Source organism: Alosa alosa, chromosome 5, assembly GCF_017589495.1.
Source record: "Alosa alosa isolate M-15738 ecotype Scorff River chromosome 5, AALO_Geno_1.1, whole genome shotgun sequence".
NCBI lineage: Eukaryota > Metazoa > Chordata > Actinopteri > Clupeiformes > Clupeidae > Alosa > Alosa alosa.
The window spans coordinates 19,795,140-19,816,542 of NC_063193.1; the positions used below are offsets into that span (position 1 = coordinate 19,795,140).

The 21,403-nt window shown below is 46.3% G+C and overlaps 1 protein-coding gene across 5 annotated transcripts in view; it reads right to left on the reverse strand.

Moving 5' to 3' along the window:
- The window catches only part of ccser1 (coiled-coil serine-rich protein 1), a 77,246-nt gene that overhangs the window by 45,887 nt on the left and 9,956 nt on the right, over positions 1–21,403 (reverse strand). For all 5 annotated transcript variants that reach the window (XM_048243748.1, XM_048243749.1, XM_048243750.1 and 2 more), the window contains exons 4-5: positions 15,078–15,168; positions 14,085–14,199 (exon numbers count right to left, since the gene is read on the reverse strand). In XM_048243748.1, coding sequence (XP_048099705.1) covers positions 14,085–14,199; positions 15,078–15,168 — 206 coding nt within the window. The remainder of the gene's footprint in view (positions 1–14,084; positions 14,200–15,077; positions 15,169–21,403) is intronic.

Genomic DNA, 21,403 nt, shown 5'->3' on the forward strand with positions numbered 1-21,403 from the left:
ATGAATGATAGAAGGTGCACCTGTCAATATGACTGTTGACAATGCGCTCTTAAAATAACATATAAACAACTCGCCATAGACTTCTGACCAGGTGTACAATAGCGATTTTTAGACAATGCGCCAGGCCCCTCCCTAGGTTGTTAATTGCCACACCCCTGGGCGCATTGTTTAAAAAATAAACATGCAAAATATCTAATTAAACTTTACGCGGGTGGAAAACGAGTTTTACGCCATGCGCCAGTGTGCAAAATACAGCCCCAAGTGCCTTGAAACCAAGGAAAAAAAGGCCTCCAAAGAAAGAACAGTAAGTGTGGCTAAACAATAACTTTCAATTCTTGACAGACTGGATAGTGGTGGGAAGTTGTGAAAATGTGCAATAAAAGCACAAGAGGACATAACTAACAAGTATAGGTGAAGTACTGTATGGTTTCCGCAACGGCTTGACAAAAAAAAGGAATTGAGGAGAAAAAAGAAGTTATCCGATGTGTGTGAGTGTTCCAGGCAGACTTGTCATTTTCCCAGAGAATATTCAGCCGATCACATGGAGTAAGAAAACAGCATACCACAGGTCACCCAACACTAGAAACCGATTGTTAGGAGCTCACAGGTAGTGAGGTAGCTCACTCACTGACACAGGTGAGAATCAGTAGAAAGCTGTCGTTTCAGTGAGTGCTTTGTATCTCATATTTTGAAACCACGAAATAATTGTTTCCAGGATGATTGCAGACAAACGTTTTTACGCTGAAAATTAAATCAAGGTATGATCCCATAGTATGAGGAGATAATTCTGGCAAACATCAAAGAAAATTCAGCAGGTCTGCAAATATCAAGAGGATCCTCTTCCATGACTAAGATTACACTTCATTATTGTAAGAACAAAGGACACAGTTCATTATACCATATCGGGGATTACCATCACAGATATCATTTGGCTGCACAGTTTGATACAAATCTCTCATCAAGTGTTCCTCATTGAAAATTGTGTCCATGCACAATTTTCGAGAGCATCACTTGAAAATTCAGTCAGACTCGGGGTCTAACAACGTTGATTACACCCACGCTGACAAATCTATCCAGAGATTTCTCTGTCCTCCACATAACAAGCAAATGAAAATGCTTCTCTGGGGGGAATTCAATAACTTGCTATTTGCAATATTATGGTGCAAAGCGAGAGAGAAAAGAGTGAATATCCATCAAATAACCTTCAGAAATCAGTTTGGGTTGGATTTAAAAACCAATCAATCAGCTAAGAATAGGGTGGTTTCAATTCCTTCACATCTTCAAAAGGCACAACCTATAATATGGAAAAATACAGAAAGGTGCAGCGCTGGGAAGTTGTGCCTATCCCGCACAATTGATTCTGTTCGAAAATCAAATAAATAAGGAAGCAGCACTCGTGAACAGGGAGGTCCGTGCCGAGCGAACTTTAACTTCTTGTTTGTAAACAGAGCCGAGAAAATGAGAGTAACAATTCCCTATGGGGTCTCAAACAAATAAAAGATGACAAATGCTAAGGCTACATTACATATCACCCAACGTTGTACACACTTCAAGGCCTACAGTGGTTCCATCTCATTTATGGTGGTTAGGGAGGTTTAAGTTCATCCTGTGGCCTCTCCTCACGTAAGGATAAAGGGTGTCCTTTAATAAATGATTGCGGAAATGTACTGCTAGTGTCAGAGAGGCGCTCACTTATCCCCCACCCGTTTGAGGGCAAAATAACTTAACTCCAGACACCACGAAGAGCTGAGTCTCCTCAGCAAAGTGCATGGTAATTGAGTCCTTGGAGCTAGGCGGAAGAATTAGTCAGCACAATAACTAGAGGAGATTGATTCTGACAGGGAGGCTTTAGCAGACTGCTAAAGAGCCGATTTCTCCTGACTTGGTTGGCTGTGCCGCTGCCGCTACCACCACTACTACTTGCCTCGGGTTTAATTACTTAGCAGGTCTGCAGGTGCTCTCCTGACACAATATTCATGGCGACACCCAGGGCTGACGAGACCCTTCTTTCGATTACCCAAAAGCCCCCCACCTTCCAGCCACAAACACGCCGATTGCAGGAACGCACCCATATAATAATAATAAAACACATGGGGCTGTCTTAAAACTTCACTTGTAGTGTTGCAGTAAAGTTTGTGATTACATCCCCATAAGCCACTGGTCTTGCAGTGCGGTTCTCAGTGGACAGTAAAGCCGATGCAGACAAGTCTTTCCTGCAATGCTGCAGATCTCGCATATGTTTTTATCAAATTCAATTTGCTAAAAGAGCGCTCTGCACTTGTGATGGTAGATGGGATTGTCAGAAGTGCTTGTCATGGGAAGCCTGTGTTTGGACAAGCAGTCTTCACGTCTCAGTCAACTCTGTCAACTCAGAAGACTGTAATGTACTCTGTCAACTCAGAAGACTGTAATGTACTCCGTCAACTCAAAGGACTTTCCTCTGCATTATCCGCCTCTCTCCTTGTGTTCTCCAGGTGGCATTTAGGTTCTTTTCTTATTTTTTTTGTACCTGTTTCTTAAGGTAAGAGACCCCAACACTAACTGAGGACTGACCATGGGACAATGAGGTAAGCCAGGAAGACATTAATTATTAGCCGTCCTCAGGAAAGATATATCGAGGAGAATATACCATTAACTTGCACTTCCTGTCCCTACCTCAAAGCATGGAATTCAGACACAAAGGGCTTCTACAAAAGACACGATTAATGCCATGTAATTTTATTTTTATTTTCTGGTGCCCCTTAAGATCAGGCATGAGTCCGTCATTGCTCATTTTCTCCACTGGCCCCTCTGGCCCACAGCACCAGAAACATTACTATTGGGATGCGGGTCCCGTTACTAAGTAACTGCTCTACATGGTCAAACTGTATCTTTTTAGATAGCTAGGGCCTCACAGGCGTGTTTTGGGTTGAGCACTAAGATCTATGAGATTTGAGCATATTACACCAAGAGCATACATTTTTACACTTTTTTCCCCCTCGAGTGAATCCTGTTTTGAAGATATGACCACCGCAATTTTCCTGTCCACAACTCAACATGTGAGGAAGACAGGCTCAATGAAAACATCTTTAGCGGTCTAGTCAACAGGCAGCTGATCTTAGGTGTCATTAACCACTTAGGTGTGGATTAATTAGGTGTGTTTAAGGTTGGACAGCCTGTGGAATCTGTTAAGCTGTTGCTTTTCACCTTGTTTGGGATTTAAGGCCACATCAAGTCTTTCCCCAACTAACAATGTGTTGCTCACATGGTTACCGAAGTGCTGGCTTTGTCTTGTGTGCGTGTGCATGACATTTCCAAAGATCCCACAGGAAATGGCTTGTTTTCTCACACCTCTTCCTCACCTGCTGTCTTGTCAGTACTTTAAGTGCTTATTGTACCGCTGCCAAGCCAACCTTGTAATTTACCTTTAAGTCTGAATGCACTATTTACCTGGTAACGAGGCAAGCGTATGCAGCAGTCATCATCACACTAAGCACTAGCTGCAAAAGAGATTTATGGCTCCGAGTGGCAACAGCCAAAGATTTTCTCTCACATGGCCCAGGTATTTCCGAACATTATAAAGTTAAGGTCAGCAGACTGTGGCCCTAAGATTCACTCCATGGCTCTGGGCCATTACCTTTGAAGTGCACCGTGCCTGATAAAAAAATAAAAAAAGCCTGGGGGTGCCGCTTCACCACTCTCTCTCTCATATATGCTGGAAGGGAGGAGAGGCAGAGGGAGAGGTTTGGCAGGGAGAGGGACAGAGTGCGTGAGAGGGAGAGGTTTGGGAGGGAGAGAGGGAGAAGGAGCTGGAGAGAAAGAGTTTTGGGAGAGAGCTGCGGGATGGGATGGGTTGGGTTGGGATGCAAGCCTCTCTGTCCGAGCGTGGCTGGCAAGGCCAAAACCCTAACCGCCGACGGGCCAAATGGGCAGTTTGATGGACGGAGCCGCTGCTTTTACAAGATAACCCCCCACCACCACCAAGCATGAGTGCCTGACTGCCAGTGGTTGGGCAGCAACAGAAGTGCAAGCGGAGAGGGAGGAAGTGGCAGCGTGTTCTACTTGGTTGATTGAAGTGGGTGGTAATTTGAGCCGAAAGCCCCTTTTTGTTTTTCAAATGCCGGCGTTCCATTGTGCCTTAATAAAGCATCCGTTTTCGATGGACCACACTCTGGGCTGGAGAGGCTCCGAGATAGATGCTGCCAGGCGGTGGTCTGCCTGCCACACAGGCCCTCGTCTTTATGCCAGTGAAGTACAGGAAGAAGAACAGGTAAGAGGAGTGCCTGAAAGCCCAAATATCAAGTACTAAAGTGAAAACGTCACATTGTCCTGGCAACCAGATTTTCTGTTCTGAAAAAACCCGAACCAGAGATGGCATTTTCCATTGCTTCGCTGTGTTCTTCCTTTTAAAACGAGAATAAATCAATTTCAAGTGGTGAAAATCACTAGATCGAAACATGTCGAGGCTTTTATGTATTTATCCAGGGTTTTAAAAGGAAAAGTTTGCGCTAGTATGAAAGATAAAGTTTATAACGTTACGATACATTTGCCTAATCTGTTCTGATTACATAATGTTATTACTGTCAACCGAGGTGGCTTCAGACACTTTTTAAAAAAAAAATTGGAATTTATTTACAAACCTGAAAAAAAATTGGCAAGTAGGCTATGAGACTCTGACTGATGATTGCATTTAGGAAGCATTGCACCATATTGACAGCGGTTTACACCACGTTAGTTTCAGTTTTTTTTTAAATAAAAAATGAAGACGATCTAAATGAAGACGATCTATTCTCAATAATTGCTTCAATTTGCAAAAAAAACTGTTCCTTTTCTATAAAACTTTGGTCTGGAACAGTATTTCACTTTGTTAATTTGGTTTGTGTAAAACAGAAAATTGGTTGCTACGGAAACGTGATGTCACACTTTAGTACTGTATTCCTTAGTCAGCAGAGGCCCCCACTCCTCCTGGTACCCGCACCTCATACCTGTCACAGGTTTGTTGATGCCCACAGGGGGTTCACGGCGTATTTAGATGCGCCCTCATGCATGTTAATACCGCCATCTGCTTTAGGTCTTTTATGTCTGCCCCCGAGTCATTTTTGTCTTTCCCCTTTTTTCTGTTTCGACTCTCCGTCAACAGCTCTCAGCCTGCACCGTTGGAGGTCTCATGTTATTACTGCGATGGCGTGTACCGGTGCCCCGGTCTGGCATCTATCAGTTTTAATATATGCTCTCAGCTGGGTTGCTCTCCGCTTGCCACTTTTGTGTTGGGCTATTAGTGCAGAAATTCCCATCAGGCGCCTTCCATGATGGCCCTGATTATGATCACTATTAGCATTTCCCTGCTCTTCCCTTTGATGTATCATTACATATTCATATCACATGAAAGAGGGGAGAAAAAATGGCACCAGTTTATGACAACAGTGGTTCGACAGTTGCCACCTATGTTTGCATATATCTATTGTCTTTGATGTTCATGTAAACCTACAAAAAGAACCATGGTCATAATGACACAGACATCACTGACTGGAGTGATGTTTCTACAGCCTCTTGCCCAACCCCCAAGCCCCCCCCCCCCCCCCCCAGACACACACACACACACGCGCCTATGTTTTAAAGCTGCAGTTGGCAAGATTATTTTGATCATATTCACTGAAACCGACACTATACTCCGACAGAACAACATAAATCAGCCGGTTTTAGAAAAAACCCCACACTTCTACCTCCACCTAGAGCCTGTTATTTGTTTTGCAAAAATCCACAGCTCCAGGTTCTTCTGGTCCAATCAGAGCAGGGCTGTGTGAGATCTGACTGTCAATCACAGTCTGGTGCAGTCTGGTGCGCACTGACGAACACAAACTCGATGAGAGGGTGCTCGGTGGTAGTGGGGAAGGGGCACGAGAGTTGTAAACATTCAAAATTTAGTCTAAATCCCCTCAATCTGTCAGACTTGCCAACTGCAGCTTTAATTGTCTGTTCATCATCATCATCTTTGCAATATTTTTTTCCGCACCCACAGCCCCACGTGCACAAGCATACAAGACCGCAAAGCAACGGCGCTTCCTGTCCATCACCCGCAGCTTAGCAACAGAGAGCTGCCTACCAACAGCAGCACGTTACCTTAGCAACAAAGCACAGTGGAGACACAGCAGCACTCTGAGAAGAAGACAGTGAGACAGTCTTTCAAGGTTTACTTTTTTTCTCTTCACTCTCTCTCTCTCTCTCTCTCTCTCTCTCTCTCTCTCTCTCTCCATCTCTCTCCATCTCTCTCCACCCCTCTCTCTCCCCCATCAGATAACAAAGGCACGACCTGATGTTGCTCCATGAGTTTTACTACCATTTAAGCACTTTATGTACTTTTTATATCTCTTAAGATTACTCCCGCAATGACTGCACATAAATTTTCACTAACAGCCACAAATAAGCACATGGTCTACCAATGCACCCACTGCTAAAATAATATAACCCTGTTCTCTCTCTCCATCTCTAGAGGCCACTCTTTCTCTTTACCACCCAGAGGGGGGTCAAAACATTTTCAAGGTCTGAAATTACTGTTTATTATTTTCATTTTTTTTTTATTTCCTGCCCTTTGACACCCCTCCTGGCGTTTAACGGCTGCTATTTTTATCTTTTATTCCCTGAATTTGAGCCTTTTGCCGTCCTCTGCCTCGCATGAGTTAAAAGGTGCTATTCTCCTGTCCCTCCCCCGATTACTTGCTTAGGAGCATATTCCATTTCCTTGAGTTGCCTCTTCGGTCCGCCAGAGGACTGACAGCTTGTCGGAGTTTGGCACAAAAAGTGGGTATATCAGCACCATCTGCTGTGTCACTAATTTCCCAATCAATCACCATGCCACCGCACACCAGTCGCACTGCCCGGCGTGTTGGTGACGCGCGTTAGTCAGCGAATCCCGGTGAACACGGCGAGAGCATGGCAGGCACGGGCACGCCACGGGCATGAGATAGAGAGAGAGACAGAGAGAAAGAGCGAGAGAGAAGGTCCTCATTCCCACACATCATTAGCTGGGGTTGCAACCTTGTCACGCTTTAGCCGCTGCACTGGCACTGTTAGCATGCCCTGTCAGACAACAGAGTGGGGGTTAATTCCTCTCTGATAAGCTGCAATGCAGATGCAATACCAAAGCCAATTGAAAGACCTCACTGTTAATGACGTTTTTTTTTTCTTTTTTTCAAGTACAGGACATGCCTTCAGATGCTTCACAACATGGGCACAGCTCCCCCCAAAAAAATCTCCTGATCCTAACATCAAAAAAGGGCACAGTTTTTACTGCTAAGATCCGACCTGTGGCATCAAGAGATTTGGCAACACGCTTCTCTCCACCCGGGCAGAGCTGCAATGTTGATGCATAGCTTGCAGTGCAGCAGTGCTGTGCGCCACAGATTTGGCGTCGACTACTAAAAAATTACTTGGCAAAGGCTCCCGGCGCCTGATGGAGCGAAGCAATCACCACCTTTCTGAAGACATGACAAGGCAAAGTTTTACTGCCTCATGACTTTTCATTTCCCATTAAATACCATCACTAGCGTTGAGCGAAGGCATCATCATCTCCTGAAGGCGTGATGAGGTAAAGCCTTAACTGCTAAATGATTTATCAACACCTATTAAATGCCACCTGATGCAGATGCACAAATATCAATTTCTAAAACTATCATTTCCGGTCCTTGATTATGATTGGCTGAATCGTGTTCGATACCGTTGTAAAATCCAACACAAACATACACCTTGACTGCATTTCGTTCTACAGGATACAGTAGTACTGTATCTAACTTCATACAAAAGTTAGAGTGGCTGCATCTTGACGTTGCTTGGCAACCATTCAGATAGAGGAAATATATTTCTAGGCGGAAGAATAATTATCTATAAATAAATTGTTACATTTCTTGTTGCTGTGCCTTTATTTTATGAAATCTTGCCAGATATATGCAGTAACCGTTTTAGAAAAGCAATTAAATTAAACTAATAAATAAGCCACTAGAGTCTTTAGGTTCCACTGATTTTAGTACAGCTAATGGAGGTTCCTGCTGCGCGTCGTGCCTAACAACGCCCCTTAGCTGTTCTAAAAATCAGTGGAACCTGCGGCCTCTCGGGGCTTTGCTTAACTTGAGATCACACTGATGAATAAATGGCAGGTTGAAGTAAAGACTGAAATGGAAATATCTCAAATGCGTCTTCATTCTGCATGTCTCTTTCCCAAAATGCGTCTTCATTCTGCATGTCTCTTTCCCAAAATGCGTCTTCATTCTGCATGTCTCTTTACCAAAGGCACACACAACTGATTCTCATTTTACATTTCAGACTGTACCAAGTTCAGTCTTTTCTTCTATGAGATCACTTCATTATGTATGCCGCCTTGACATATTTTGCAATCACTGGATGCATATGCACTCACAAAGGGGAAAGCAACTCAAAACTTCCAGCACACATCATGATGCATTATGCAAAGCCACTTGAGCCCAGCAAACAATGAAGGCATCCAGTGTGCAACAAGGCATGATGCCATTGACAGTAAGCAAGGTCCCATCACTGCATCTGTGCAGCATCTGTCCGATGTACCGGCAGGTTCGGCTTCCGTCAAGGAAAAGAGTAAAACATCTGTGTTAACCCAGCGCTCCGACCACTGAGTATGACTTATTCCAATTCAGTCTTTACTTCAACCTGCCATTTATTCATCAGTGTGATCTCAAGTTAAGCAAAGCCCCGAGAGGCCGCAGGTTCGGCTTCAGTCACGGAAAAGAGTAAAACATCTGTGTTGACCCAGCGCTCCGGCCACTGAGTATAACTTATTCAACGGAATTCCCGGTCCGATTTTCTGGAGAAGGAGGCTTGCACAATCGTGCCTCCGGGTGGACTTGTTGGGAGGGATGGAGACCAGAATCAAAAGCATGCAAGTCATTAGCTACCCGTGTCGCACACCGGGGCAGCGCAGATTAATAGTGTCGGATCAATCACTAGAACCCTGCACACACACACACACACACACACACACACACACACACACACACACACACACACACACACACACACACACACACACACACACACACACACACACTCCCCCAGTGGCTCCCGCACTGCACACAGAGCATTGGGGTCTCCGCGCCAGCTCAGCGTGTGGACTCGGCTTGTCAATGAGCACTGGTATTTTTGGGGAGGATGGAGTGGGGGTGATGGGGCTGGGGCTGGATGAGTTGGCACGACAGAAGCCCAGGAGCAGAGGCATGCAGGGCTCCAACAGCAGCTGATGAATCTCCTGCGCAAACAGGCCCAGATTTTTGCCGGGGGATAATAAATCTTGTCACTTTTGTGAGGGGGCTAGGGATTAGGGGAGAGATCTGGTCTGCTCTGCATGCATTGTCTGAGAGGCAGGCAGGCTGACGAGCCAGTGAGTGCGCGCGCACGCACACACACACACACACACAGCAAAAGCTCATACAGGCAAATGTAAGCAAACAATCACACACACACACTCAGAGTCACACTCACACACGCAGTCAGAAAGCAGAGGTTCATACAGGCAAATGCAAGCATGCACACACACACACACAGACACAAAACTGGGCACAAATAGGCATGCATAAATACATTCCCTCACACACAGACAAATGCAAAACAGCAACACAGGAACAAACACAAAGACAGACGCATATGGTATGCGCACACACACACACACACAAACCTAGACGCATGCACGGGCACACGCACACACACACACACACACACACGCACACAGACACACCACATGCCAGTATCATGCCCCCTGCAGCGCGATGTTGTTCAGGACACGCTGACTGATTGACCAGCGGCCCCCTCTGGCACACACTCTGGCTGTGGCTCTCCGGGGGTGTGGGTGGGCGGCTTTCAAGCCACTGACTCACCAGCGGGCGCACAAAAGTGATATATTTCACCATGACGAGTGCAACACGACTCGCGTCGCGTCGCGTCGCGTCGCGTCGCGTCGCGTCGCGTCGCGTCGCGTCGCGTCGCGTCGCGTCGCGTCGCGTCGCGTCGCGTCGCGTCGCGTCGCGTGCGTGCGTGCGTGCGTGCGTGCGTGCGTGCGTGCGTGCGTGCGTGCGTGCGTGCGTGCGTGCGTGCGTGCGTGCGTGCGTGCGTGCGTGCGTGCGTGCGTGCGTGCGTGCGTGCGTGCGTGCGTGCGTGCGTGCGTGCGTGCGTGCGTGCGTGCGTGCGTGCGTGCGTGCGTGCGTGCGTGCGTGCGTGCGTGCGTGCGTGCGTGCGTGCGTGCGTGCGTGCGTGCGTGCGTGCGTGCGTGCGTGCGTGCGTGCGTGCGTGCGTGCGTGCGTGCGTGCGTGCGTGCGTGCGTGCGTGCGTGCGTGCGTGCGTGCGTGCGTGCGTGCGTGCGTGCGTGCGTGCGTGCGTGCGTGCGTGCGTGCGTGCGTGCGTGCGTGCGTGCGTGCGTGCGTGCGTGCGTGCGTGCGTGCGTGCGTGCGTGCGTGCGTGCGTGCGTGCGTGCGTGCGTGCGTGCGTGCGTGCGTGCGTGCGTGCGTGCGTGCGTGCGTGCGTGCGTGCGTGCGTGCGTGCGTGCGTGCGTGCGTGCGTGCGTGCGTGCGTGCGTGCGTGCGTGCGTGCGTGCGTGCGTGCGTGCGTGCGTGCGTGCGTGCGTGCGTGCGTGCGTGCGTGCGTGCGTGCGTGCGTGCGTGCGTGCGTGCGTGCGTGCGTGCGTGCGTGCGTGCGTGCGTGCGTGCGTGCGTGCGTGCGTGCGTGCGTGCGTGCGTGCGTGCGTGCGTGCGTGCGTGCGTGCGTGCGTGCGTGCGTGCGTGCGTGCGTGCGTGCGTGCGTGCGTGCGTGCGTGCGTGCGTGCGTGCGTGCGTGCGTGCGTGCGTGCGTGCGTGCGTGCGTGCGTGCGTGCGTGCGTGCGTGCGTGCGTGCGTGCGTGCGTGCGTGCGTGCGTGCGTGCGTGCGTGCGTGCGTGCGTGCGTGCGTGCGTGCGTGCGTGCGTGCGTGCGTGCGTGCGTGCGTGCGTGCGTGCGTGCGTGCGTGCGTGCGTGCGTGCGTGCGTGCGTGCGTGCGTGCGTGCGTGCGTGCGTGCGTGCGTGCGTGCGTGCGTGCGTGCGTGCGTGCGTGCGTGCGTGCGTGCGTGCGTGCGTGCGTGCGTGCGTGCGTGCGTGCGTGCGTGCGTGCGTGCGTGCGTGCGTGCGTGCGTGCGTGCGTGCGTGCGTGCGTGCGTGCGTGCGTGCGTGCGTGCGTGCGTGCGTGCGTGCGTGCGTGCGTGCGTGCGTGCGTGCGTGCGTGCGTGCGTGCGTGCGTGCGTGCGTGCGTGCGTGCGTGCGTGCGTGCGTGCGTGCGTGCGTGCGTGCGTGCGTGCGTGCGTGCGTGCGTGCGTGCGTGCGTGCGTGCGTGCGCGTGCGTGCGTGCGTGCGTGCGTGCGTGCGTGCGTGCGTGCGTGCGTGCGTGCGTGCGCATGTGTGTATCTATGTGTATGTGTTTGTTTGTGTTTGCATGTTTTCTGATATGCCTCCCAGTCCATAAGAACACTGACTGACACATAAAGTAATTACACAATCTAAAATGCATTACAGTAGCCTAAAGAGCATTAGATGTAACAGCAAAAACAGATGAGTAAATCCATGTCACTCACAACTTTTGCTTTGTCCCAGCAGAGTGAAGCACACTGCTAAAATTGAGGAAACAAGAACCATGCAAAGGCTTAAGGCTGGTTTTAGAACTACAATCAGCCAGTGTGGTTCACTATATAGCTTCACAATAACATATGCCTGCTTTCATGCCTTGTCAGAAAGACATATGATACCCGCATACATTCCACCCACAGGACTCAGGCCATTTCAGACTTTATGTGTACATGATGAGGAAGCAACATTTTTGATGGAGGCACAGAATGACTTCTCTGTGTCACAAGTCAAAAATCACTGTTGGATTACATAATTGTTAACACTGAAAATTCTTATCTTTTAAAATTTTCAGTTAAATAGGGGCACTCTATTTTTTTTATTAATAGTGTCCCATCAGTGGAGAAGTCTTCAACTGTCTAATGGAAATGGCTGTGTGATAATCGTTACACATCGAACCTTTGGATCTTGAGAGTTTAGACTCAAAGTCAATATGTAGGCCAATTTTTGTGTCAGTGTAATTTGTTCGGTTACCCAGGAGGCAGCTTCAGAGACATGCCTATTCTGGTATTTTCTCTCTCTCTCTCTCTCTCTCTCTCTCTCTCTCTCTCTGATTGGCCACTTTTTTTGTTAGTCAGGGAGGCCTGTGTTGCTGAGAATCTGTGCTTCCTGTCCTTCAATATATCATCAGTATTCATCTAAATCTGTCATGTAAGTCTCATTAGGGCGACAGACGGTCACGCGCGTCCCGTGACCATGTCAACGCTAGGATGGCGGCGCAGCCTCAGACAGACTTCTCTTGATCTACTGATTGAATTTCTTATTATATAAAAAAAATGTACAGTCCCCCAAAAAAAACTTCACATCCTCTCGGTGGATTGAAAACAATTGGTGCAAGGCACAAAGAGAGGGGAGGGAGAGAGAAAAATAAATAAATAAATAAATAAAGCAAAACGAGCTCCATCAGTGCCCAGGGGCCCTTTAAAGCACAATGACTTCAGAGTCACAGCGGCGAGGTAGTCCATCTGTATCCCTCTGTTGCCCAAACGAGGTGGATTGCTTGCGTTCGGTCAAACGGGAGGGGAAGCTGGTAATCGTGGCGGCACAGTTAGTGGTACCTGTCCTCTACAGCTGACATTTCCTGCTTTCATTATACACAGGGAGCTTATGCAATTACACAAATGCATTTTTGAATGGGTGGCATGGGTTGACAGAATGGGCTCTGATGCTTTGCTAGTTTATCACAGAACCTGAGCTTTAATTTGTTTTGTTCTTATTTTACAGTGATGGCATGTTATTCTGTCACTGTGCAACTGTTATCTCACCTTTTAGTTTTTCGCTATTATTGGGAGGGTGAATATGTAGCAGATGAGGATTCGTGGACATCTGCACGCACTTAATTGACAATCAAACTTCGACTGTAAACTTGTTTTTACAGCATTGATTTTCACTTTGTCTGAGCTCAATGTCCTTTTCATAATTTTTTGGTTATTTCTGCTTACTGCTATTACTTTCATCTCCATTTGAATTGTCTGCCTGCTTGTGAAACAGAGGACATATATCCAAATGTTAACAAGATGCAGATCAGTGGAGCCTTGAAGAGAAAAAAAAGATTTTTTAATATGCATCTTCCAATCTTAACTATCTCAGCAATAAAATCAACAAACCAATATAATAACATCAGAATTTGTGGATTTGGAATTTGAGCCGAATGATGCAAAGTTCAAAGGTCATGGGCTATTTTGCCTCAACATTACAGGGCCATGTGTGTGAGTTGGATAAACATCCAGTAAGGATATTCATGGGAAAAATAATTGGATACGTGACACAGCACAAGTCACATCTAGTTACGGCTGCCCGGATCCCAGACATTACTCTGGGTGCTCGGAATGCGATCGGTACAAACCAACGGCTCTTTATGACTCTTAATGCAAATGCACTCTCCCTTTGTAGTCTCGGTTACCCTCACGGAACCCATATATTAAGGCGAGGGCAACGGCAGCTACGGTGGCAGGGGCTTGTTTCTTGTTTTATCTCTGCCACTCTAACAGCTAATCTGGGCAGATAATTTGCTAAAGGACTGTGTCCCCGGGACATGACCGTTTCCCTATAATACATGCTCCGACATGGCTTTGCGTTTAAAACAAACAATAACAGAAAAAAGAAAAAGAAAGGGGAATAACACGGATAGAGTTAGTATCAGTACTTTGGTACACACTCCATCCCAGTGCTCATCGTCTCCCATTTCGGTGTGCTGCGGTGAGCAGCAATTACACACAGCAGTGTTTTGTTGCGGCATAATGAAGTGCTTGAGCAAACGGAGGGGGCGGGATGAGGTGGGGGGGGGTGATATCATTATTTCCCAACGGTCACATCTAATTACACCCCATTCAGAGCAAGAGAGAGGGAGTGAGAGTGAGAGAGAGGTGGAGGGTTGTTTGGGGGAGGTCAGGTGACTGTGGAGGCAGTGTGGGTGTGTGTGTGGGGGGTTGAGCTGTGCACCTGTGGGTGGGATCTCTGGGCTCCAGGCCAGGCAGGCGGTCAGTGGGAGGCTCCATTGGAGAGTGCATCAGGTTGAGGCAGGAGGCCAGCGAGTGACTGGAGTCCTCACGAGACGCTAAAATAAGAAGAGCGATAGAGAAAGAGAAAGAGAGAGAGAGAGAGAGAGAGAGAGAGAGAGAGAAGGGTAAGACAGGGAGATGTCAACACCTCTTTATTCACATACTGGCATGTGTGTATGGAAAGACACATGTGCACACACACACACACACACACACACACACACACACACACACAGTTACATACACACCTGCAAACACACTCACACACATGTGCACACCCCTCATGCACGAGCACACTCTCCCCTTTTCCTCTAGGCTACCTGCAGCGATGTTCATCTGTGGCATACAGTGGCTCAACAGGACCTGAGAGACATCTAGCTGTCAGGCTTCCAGCACGCTCTATTGTGCCGCAGCGTTCCTGACAGCCCATGATTTAAAGAGCTCATTTTAATAATTAAAGGTAGGAACGAACTGTTCTGCTGCTAGCAGGGAAGATGCGTCTAATACGGCGGCATTGCTGATGAGAAAAATGCTGCAATGGCACGCACACAAGGAAATGGCGCACCAACAAACCAACAAACCAACAAACAAATAAACAAACATAAATAAACAAACAAACAAACAGAACTCCGGAGCATCCGAGTTCCTTCATCGCCGTGATTTGTCACATTAGTGAGACAACCCCCCCAACCTACCGCAAATACATTAGCAAGTGGCATAACACTGACTTTTTCTGTTTATTTCTCTGGATAATGTGGAAAGGGCATGTCATTTGCAAGACATCTCCTGCATGTTATTGTGCAGGAAGACGTGGAGATTTTAGTTGAATGAGTCATCAAATATGTTCAAAGAAGTTTGGGAGACTGTTGAAAATGTCCCAGTGACATTTCACACCTTTTCAACTTGCGCCCGACAATCAATTTCCAGACCTTACCGTGTCTGTGGCGCTGGTCGTCCGACAGATCCAGGTCCAGCATGAGATCGTCCTCATCAAGCTCAGATGAACCCAGGTTGTTCAGGACATCCTGGGGTGAGAGACAGAGCCAAAGAAAGAGTGAAGAAGCGGAGAGAGAGGGGTGGGGGGTGAGAGAAAAACAAAGATTAGGGAACAGACTTGAGACAGAGCTGTTAAGCTGGACAAGACACCTCAGATGCAATCATCTGCTATGGTCTGCATTCCTGTGTTAAAAAATACTTTCATGAATGACTATAAAACTAGCATTAAGTATAATTTAACTATTTGAATTATGTTTGTCCAAACTATATCAGATCCACTTCTGAAGCATGAATGTACCATTTTTGCACCATCAGTCTTAAACCATTGCTGGTGCCCATGGTTAATACATTAAATCTGACTCAAAATAATATGAAGTCATTCTGGTGTAGTTAGTTATTTATGATAAGCAATGAGAATTGACAGACACTGCAGAGAATTAAATGCCTCTTGTTCAGAGCCCATCATAGCCTCTCTGAGGTCGCAGTATATCTTCCGTAGAGCCATACTGCCATCCTGTGGTGGATTTACTCACTGCTTCCTCAGACAAATCACCCTGGCACAAAATATATTCGCGACAGCCTGATATTAGCCCACACAATCAATTCAGGAGTCAATTTTTTTTTTACTTTTAATAGAGATTGAGTAGATCAATATTATCTGGAGATACAATGCAATGATGATGTATAGATTGTTCATGCCACGAGAAACCATACAGAAGGAATATCTCACATCAAACATTAAATACGCTCCCACAAACAGATTTTGAATTAACTGATATTAATGGGAAGTCTACTTCAGGAGGACAATAAGATGCTATATCTGGGCAGCCTCTTATGCACTTAGCGATAAAACGCTGCTAAATCAAATCCCTCTCAAATCCTTTTCAGAAAGCGCCGCACGTCCTGCTGCCTCTACCTGTCTCTACCAACACAGCAGTGGAGGGATCAATTATTCAGCCGGGGAGAGATCGGAGGCCTGTGGCGGAATGAAGGGAGGTTTCTCAGGGGTCGTCTCATAGCCTCGTATTATTGTGGTTGAGGGTGTGAAAGAGACAGGTGAGAGTGACTCCTTCACTCGCTCGCTCGCTCTCACACACACACACACACATAAACACACAAACACACAGACCACCTGTATCGATTTTGTCATCTGCTAATGTCAAGTTTTCAGATAACATTTGTGCAAGCATGGGCCAAATGCCAATATGCCAAATGCATCAAGTCCAGACAGGTCCAAAAGTCCTCGTTTTTATTAGTGTTAAGTTTGGGGCTATTGGTTTGTCATATCTGTGCTGAGGAATCGACTCTTGCTGCCAATCTTATCAATGTGTGAAAAACAGAGGTTGAACCATGATGCTCTTTTTTTCACCACCAAATGTCAGCAAACAAGTAAGTTATAAACTTTGTGTTTGTTTTCAAATGTGAGAGGCCACTGCAAAAGTGCCCCATAAGTGGGCAGCTGTGATTTATGTTTCCTGTCCCTACTCATGGCGGAGCGGTCACCCTGTGGAATGGATCCTCCTGAGCCAGTACACACTTCCTTCCTGAGCTGAGTAAGAGGAACACAGTCACACATCCACCTGAGCTTTCCTGCAGGTTTCAGAGGAAGTGGATGTAGAAGAGCAATATAGGAAGAGAACCTGATCTCGCTCTCCAACTCCCCAGCACTGTGCTTCTCTGCAAATTGTTATTGTGCTTCAGATATTGTGAGTGAGAGAGAGAGAGAGAGAGAGAGAGAGATCACAAGTGCTTGAAATGATGGTCTCTCTATTGAGTGATAGCCATAGCACAACAAAGTTTTTGTTGACCAGGTCAGCTGTTTAAAGGAGAATTCCGGTGTGATATTGACCTAAAGTGTATTGAAACATGATAACGAGTGTGAACGATAGCTCATAGCCCATCTTGGCTTGTCCCCTGCACTCCAAAATCTGGCTTAGTTAGCCGATGCTACCAACAGCTTTTTTCAATAGTGGTGTTTCGCATCGGCTAGCCATGCAAATAAATCACTGTTTTACACCCCATTTACGTATCAATGTATCACCACACTTCATTGGTAGACTTCCGAGGGCCCTGACATTTAAAACGCGAGACATTGAGAACTTTGAAAAGCACTGGTAGTTTACTTACAAGACGATTTATACAGACAGTATCTTCATCGAAGTTTGTGTTAATTCAGTGGAAATGCATGGATTCCAGTTTCTTCCAGTAGCAGCAACTGGAATCCATGCATTTCCACTGAATTATTTTTGGAATCTGATCCCTTATCATACCTGTTCATTCTTACTGCCGCCGAATTTATCGCGACTAAATTCAAGATGGCTGCAAACGCTTAAACTTCGTGGAAGATACTGTCTGTATAAATCGCCTTGTAAGTAAACTACCAGTGCTTTTTCAAAGTTCTCAATGTCTCGCTTTTAAATGTCAGGGCCCCTCGGAAGTCTACCAATGAAGTGTGGAGATACATTGAGCCTCGTGAAATGGGTGTAAAACAGTGATTTATTCGCATGGTTAGCCCGATGTCAAGCACCACTATTGAAAAAGCTGTTGGTAGCATCGGCTAACTAGCCAGATTTTGGAGTGCAGGGGACAAGCCGAGATGGGCTATGAGACATACGTTCACACTCGGTATCATGTTTCAATACACTTTAGGTCAATATCACACCGGAATTCTCCTTTAAGTCAGTATCACAATCATTGTTTAAATCAGCTTAAACATGATGAGTGCATAATAATATCCAGTTTGCTTGTTTGTTTTTTAACAAAAAAAACACTAATCTTTCAATGCTAATTTTCATCACAATTTTAAGGCTTCCAATGAGAGGGTTTTTTAAGGGGAATAAACGACTGCAGAGAGTTCCAACCACAATGAGAGAAGCCTGTCTGTTTTCAAAGGCAAGAAATGATCCAAAAACAACAACTTAGCTGACAGAAAACAAGCCATCTGATTTTCCAAAGCTTTCTCTGATATGAGATTAGCGCTGGCATGGTGATTAATGGCGCTGTAATGTGCCAATAAGTATGCCATGTGTACGAGCCAGAAGATTAGAAACATCAGGCTGGATCCTTGGGCCGCCATTACCCATATTTTGTCAATGTAAACTAAAAACTCCCCATGGACTGCAATACAATATGTTGATGCCATAGCAAATGTCGTGGGTCATTTGAAATAATGGTGAGATATTACTAATTCAGAGAGGGCAAAGCCATCTCGGCTGCACCTAGTTGTGCAAAACAGCCAAGCTTCATTAAGTGTTCAATAGTCACACTGGGAGTACACGGATGGACAATCAGGTCCAACCTGATTACCTACAACCTGTTTAACTTTCAGAGAGTAAACTGAGGCAGTCTGAGTGCGTGAGTGAGAGAGTGAGTGATTGAGTGACTGAGTCTTATTATTTCATAAACACTAAACGTTCAGGTTGCAGTGGGCCAGCTACAGTACTTTTATGTTGACACTGAAGGGACATAGAAGAGGTCACTGAATATTCAGGTGATGAAGAGGCTTGTCAAGGTTGCAGGTGAAAGGCTTTTTCGTAGCTCACATAGACCAATGATTCTGCTTAACTACTACAAATGCCAATACCAGCACTTACAAGATGTAAGGTACAGTAGTATACGTGCACCAATAAGTGGCTGTGAGATGAAGGATGGTTCTCAAAGTGAGAAATTGACGGACTCTCGTTAATCCTACTAATGTCCTGGAGATGATTATTATCAGATGACACTTTAATTCATCACAGTATTCAGAGGTAAAATATGAAAGTATGCATTATCATAGCAGAGAGAGAGCATGACCAGCCTTGGTCTCCTGGAATGAGGATCAGATAGGTACTAACACAATAATCCTGCCATGAGAAAATCTGAAATACTGGTAACATTATATGTACCATGACGTAGACAATAGCTTAGAGGGCTATGGAGGATAAAACAGGGCATTCACATGGCTGTGACCTCACCTCGGTCCATGCCATAGCTTCATCACACCACTGCCCCACCAGCCACAACTGTTTATGACCGATCAGCACTGGTGCACTCAGCACTCTCTAGACACTTTTCCACTGCAGGAACGCAAGGCACTTACCAGGTAGCGCAAATGTTTTCAGGTATGCCTCCCCTAATCAGTACTTTCAGCCTGTCTGTTTCCATCAGGCTGCAAGAACTACAGACCTACCAGTGACAGCCCAATATTTTGCCCTCTGATTGCATCAGAACATCAGTTCAGCAGAAGACAAAGTAATGATATATTTGTCCTGCCGCAGCACCTACAATAAACCGTTAACTGGGATTTCAAGGTAACATTAGGATTAATATTAGGTAAATTTTGCTACTGCTAAGTTGTTAACACTCAATTAAATGGCTTCATGGCAACTGTAATCACCAGCATTATTTATGCCAGCACTATTTTGAAGCTTATGTTTCAGCTGACATGTTGCTTATATTCATCCAGTGATCCAGTGACAACAGATAGACTGAGGAAGTAATTTGTCCCCAGGGCCATTGAACTGTTCAATGCTTCACTTAAGGGAAGAGGAGAGATAGACTTCTCCGCATAGTCTGTCTGCCTCCTCACCCCCTCCATGTTTGGATACTGTCTGTCCACTAGCCACTTTTTACCACTGTCTTTCTGCCTCACTGTTTGCGTGCTATATTAGCACATTAGCACATATGCATAACCCCTCCCCCATGCCACAGCCGAACTGTGGCCACACTTATACCTTTTCTTAATATAGTTATATATATAGATTTATAGATATATATTGTCTTCATTCTTGCACTGTTGCACTGTTGGACTTACTCATTTGCACCATCATCATGAGCACCTTACCTTACCTTCCTATGCACAGAGAATCACAGGCTCAGTCCCTGCCTCAGTCATTGCAAGCGCCTCTTGATTGATTAATCACCACTATGTGGATACTGTTTTTAGAATTGATTTAGATTAAGTGTTAGTATAATTTGTATTTTAGTATATTTAGTATATTCTTTATCTTCTACTGTCCTTATTGCTTAGTTGTGTTTTTATATTATATACTTTTAATTACTTTTGCTGCTGTTAGTGAATGTGTGTGTGATGTCTGTATGCTACTGAGACCTTGAATTTTCCCTGGGGATCAATAAAGTATCTATCTATCTATCTATCTATCTATCTATCTATCTATCTATCTTAACAAGCTAATTATATGATTTATTTTGCTGTATTCATCACATGATCTCTGGTAAATTTCACTGGTTTTAAAAAGTGGCATTTCAGTCGCTTTTCAGTCACTTTTAACCAATAAGCCTCAAGCATCATAGTACGTGCCCCCTAGCAGTTTCAGGGATCAGTTAGCAGTTTCACACAGAAGTCCCCAAACCCGGGGAAGGTACTGATTCCACTCCAGAAATGGATGGATGCAGTTCCTGTAGGAGGAAACTGCACAAAAGGGCTGCCACTCCAGAATAGCCTGCGAGCAGTGGAAACACAGGAGCTACATACTGGATGAATCACCTGCCTCCTGTACCCAAACCTTGGCCTGTTTGCCACACTCAGTCTCTCTCTCGCTCTTTCTGTCACACTCACACACACACATACCAAAGGCATTTGTCAGTGATTCTTTAACCACCCCCTGACTGACTGGCCAGGAACTGAGTCATGTTCAGTAAACGGACTTAAAGCCAGATGTAAGCTGGACAAAGTCTTCCGATGGGTGTCGTGGGGCCCAGAGCTCTCTGCTCCTCTCTTCCGTGTCTTTCCCCAGGGCAGCTGATATAATACAGAGTATCTCTGACTGAGCCCCAAATTAGTCGACCGTCCTGCCTTCAATCCCCACTGTAGGACTCTGTGGAGGCAAGGCTGTGAAGCTTTCAGCAATACTATGAAACAGTAGAGTTCCGAGTTCCAAGCACTCAGAAAAACTCATTTCAATTTTTAATTTTCTGACGGATAATGCATTATTTATTGGAATCTCTAAGCAACCGGCTACCATGTAACATGTCTGCTTATGAGTCCCTTTCCCATTCTCCGTGGTCTGCTGGGTGTCGTGTTCGTTTCCCTTCGTTGTGGGGATGTGTACGGCCTGAGAGACAGATCTTCAAGGGATTGGTTTCTGTCTGGTAAGAGGATGGCGCTAAAGCTCATTGGGCTAAAAGCAAAGCTGGGTCGGGCAGAAGCAGAGTGCGGCCGTGGCCTCACATCTGCTGTGCACATCGGGGCCAAGCGCTTTGCTGCATGTAGGCCACACAGCATGGGCCAGAAAGCCCAAAGTCCTGTGCTGTGTGGTGGTG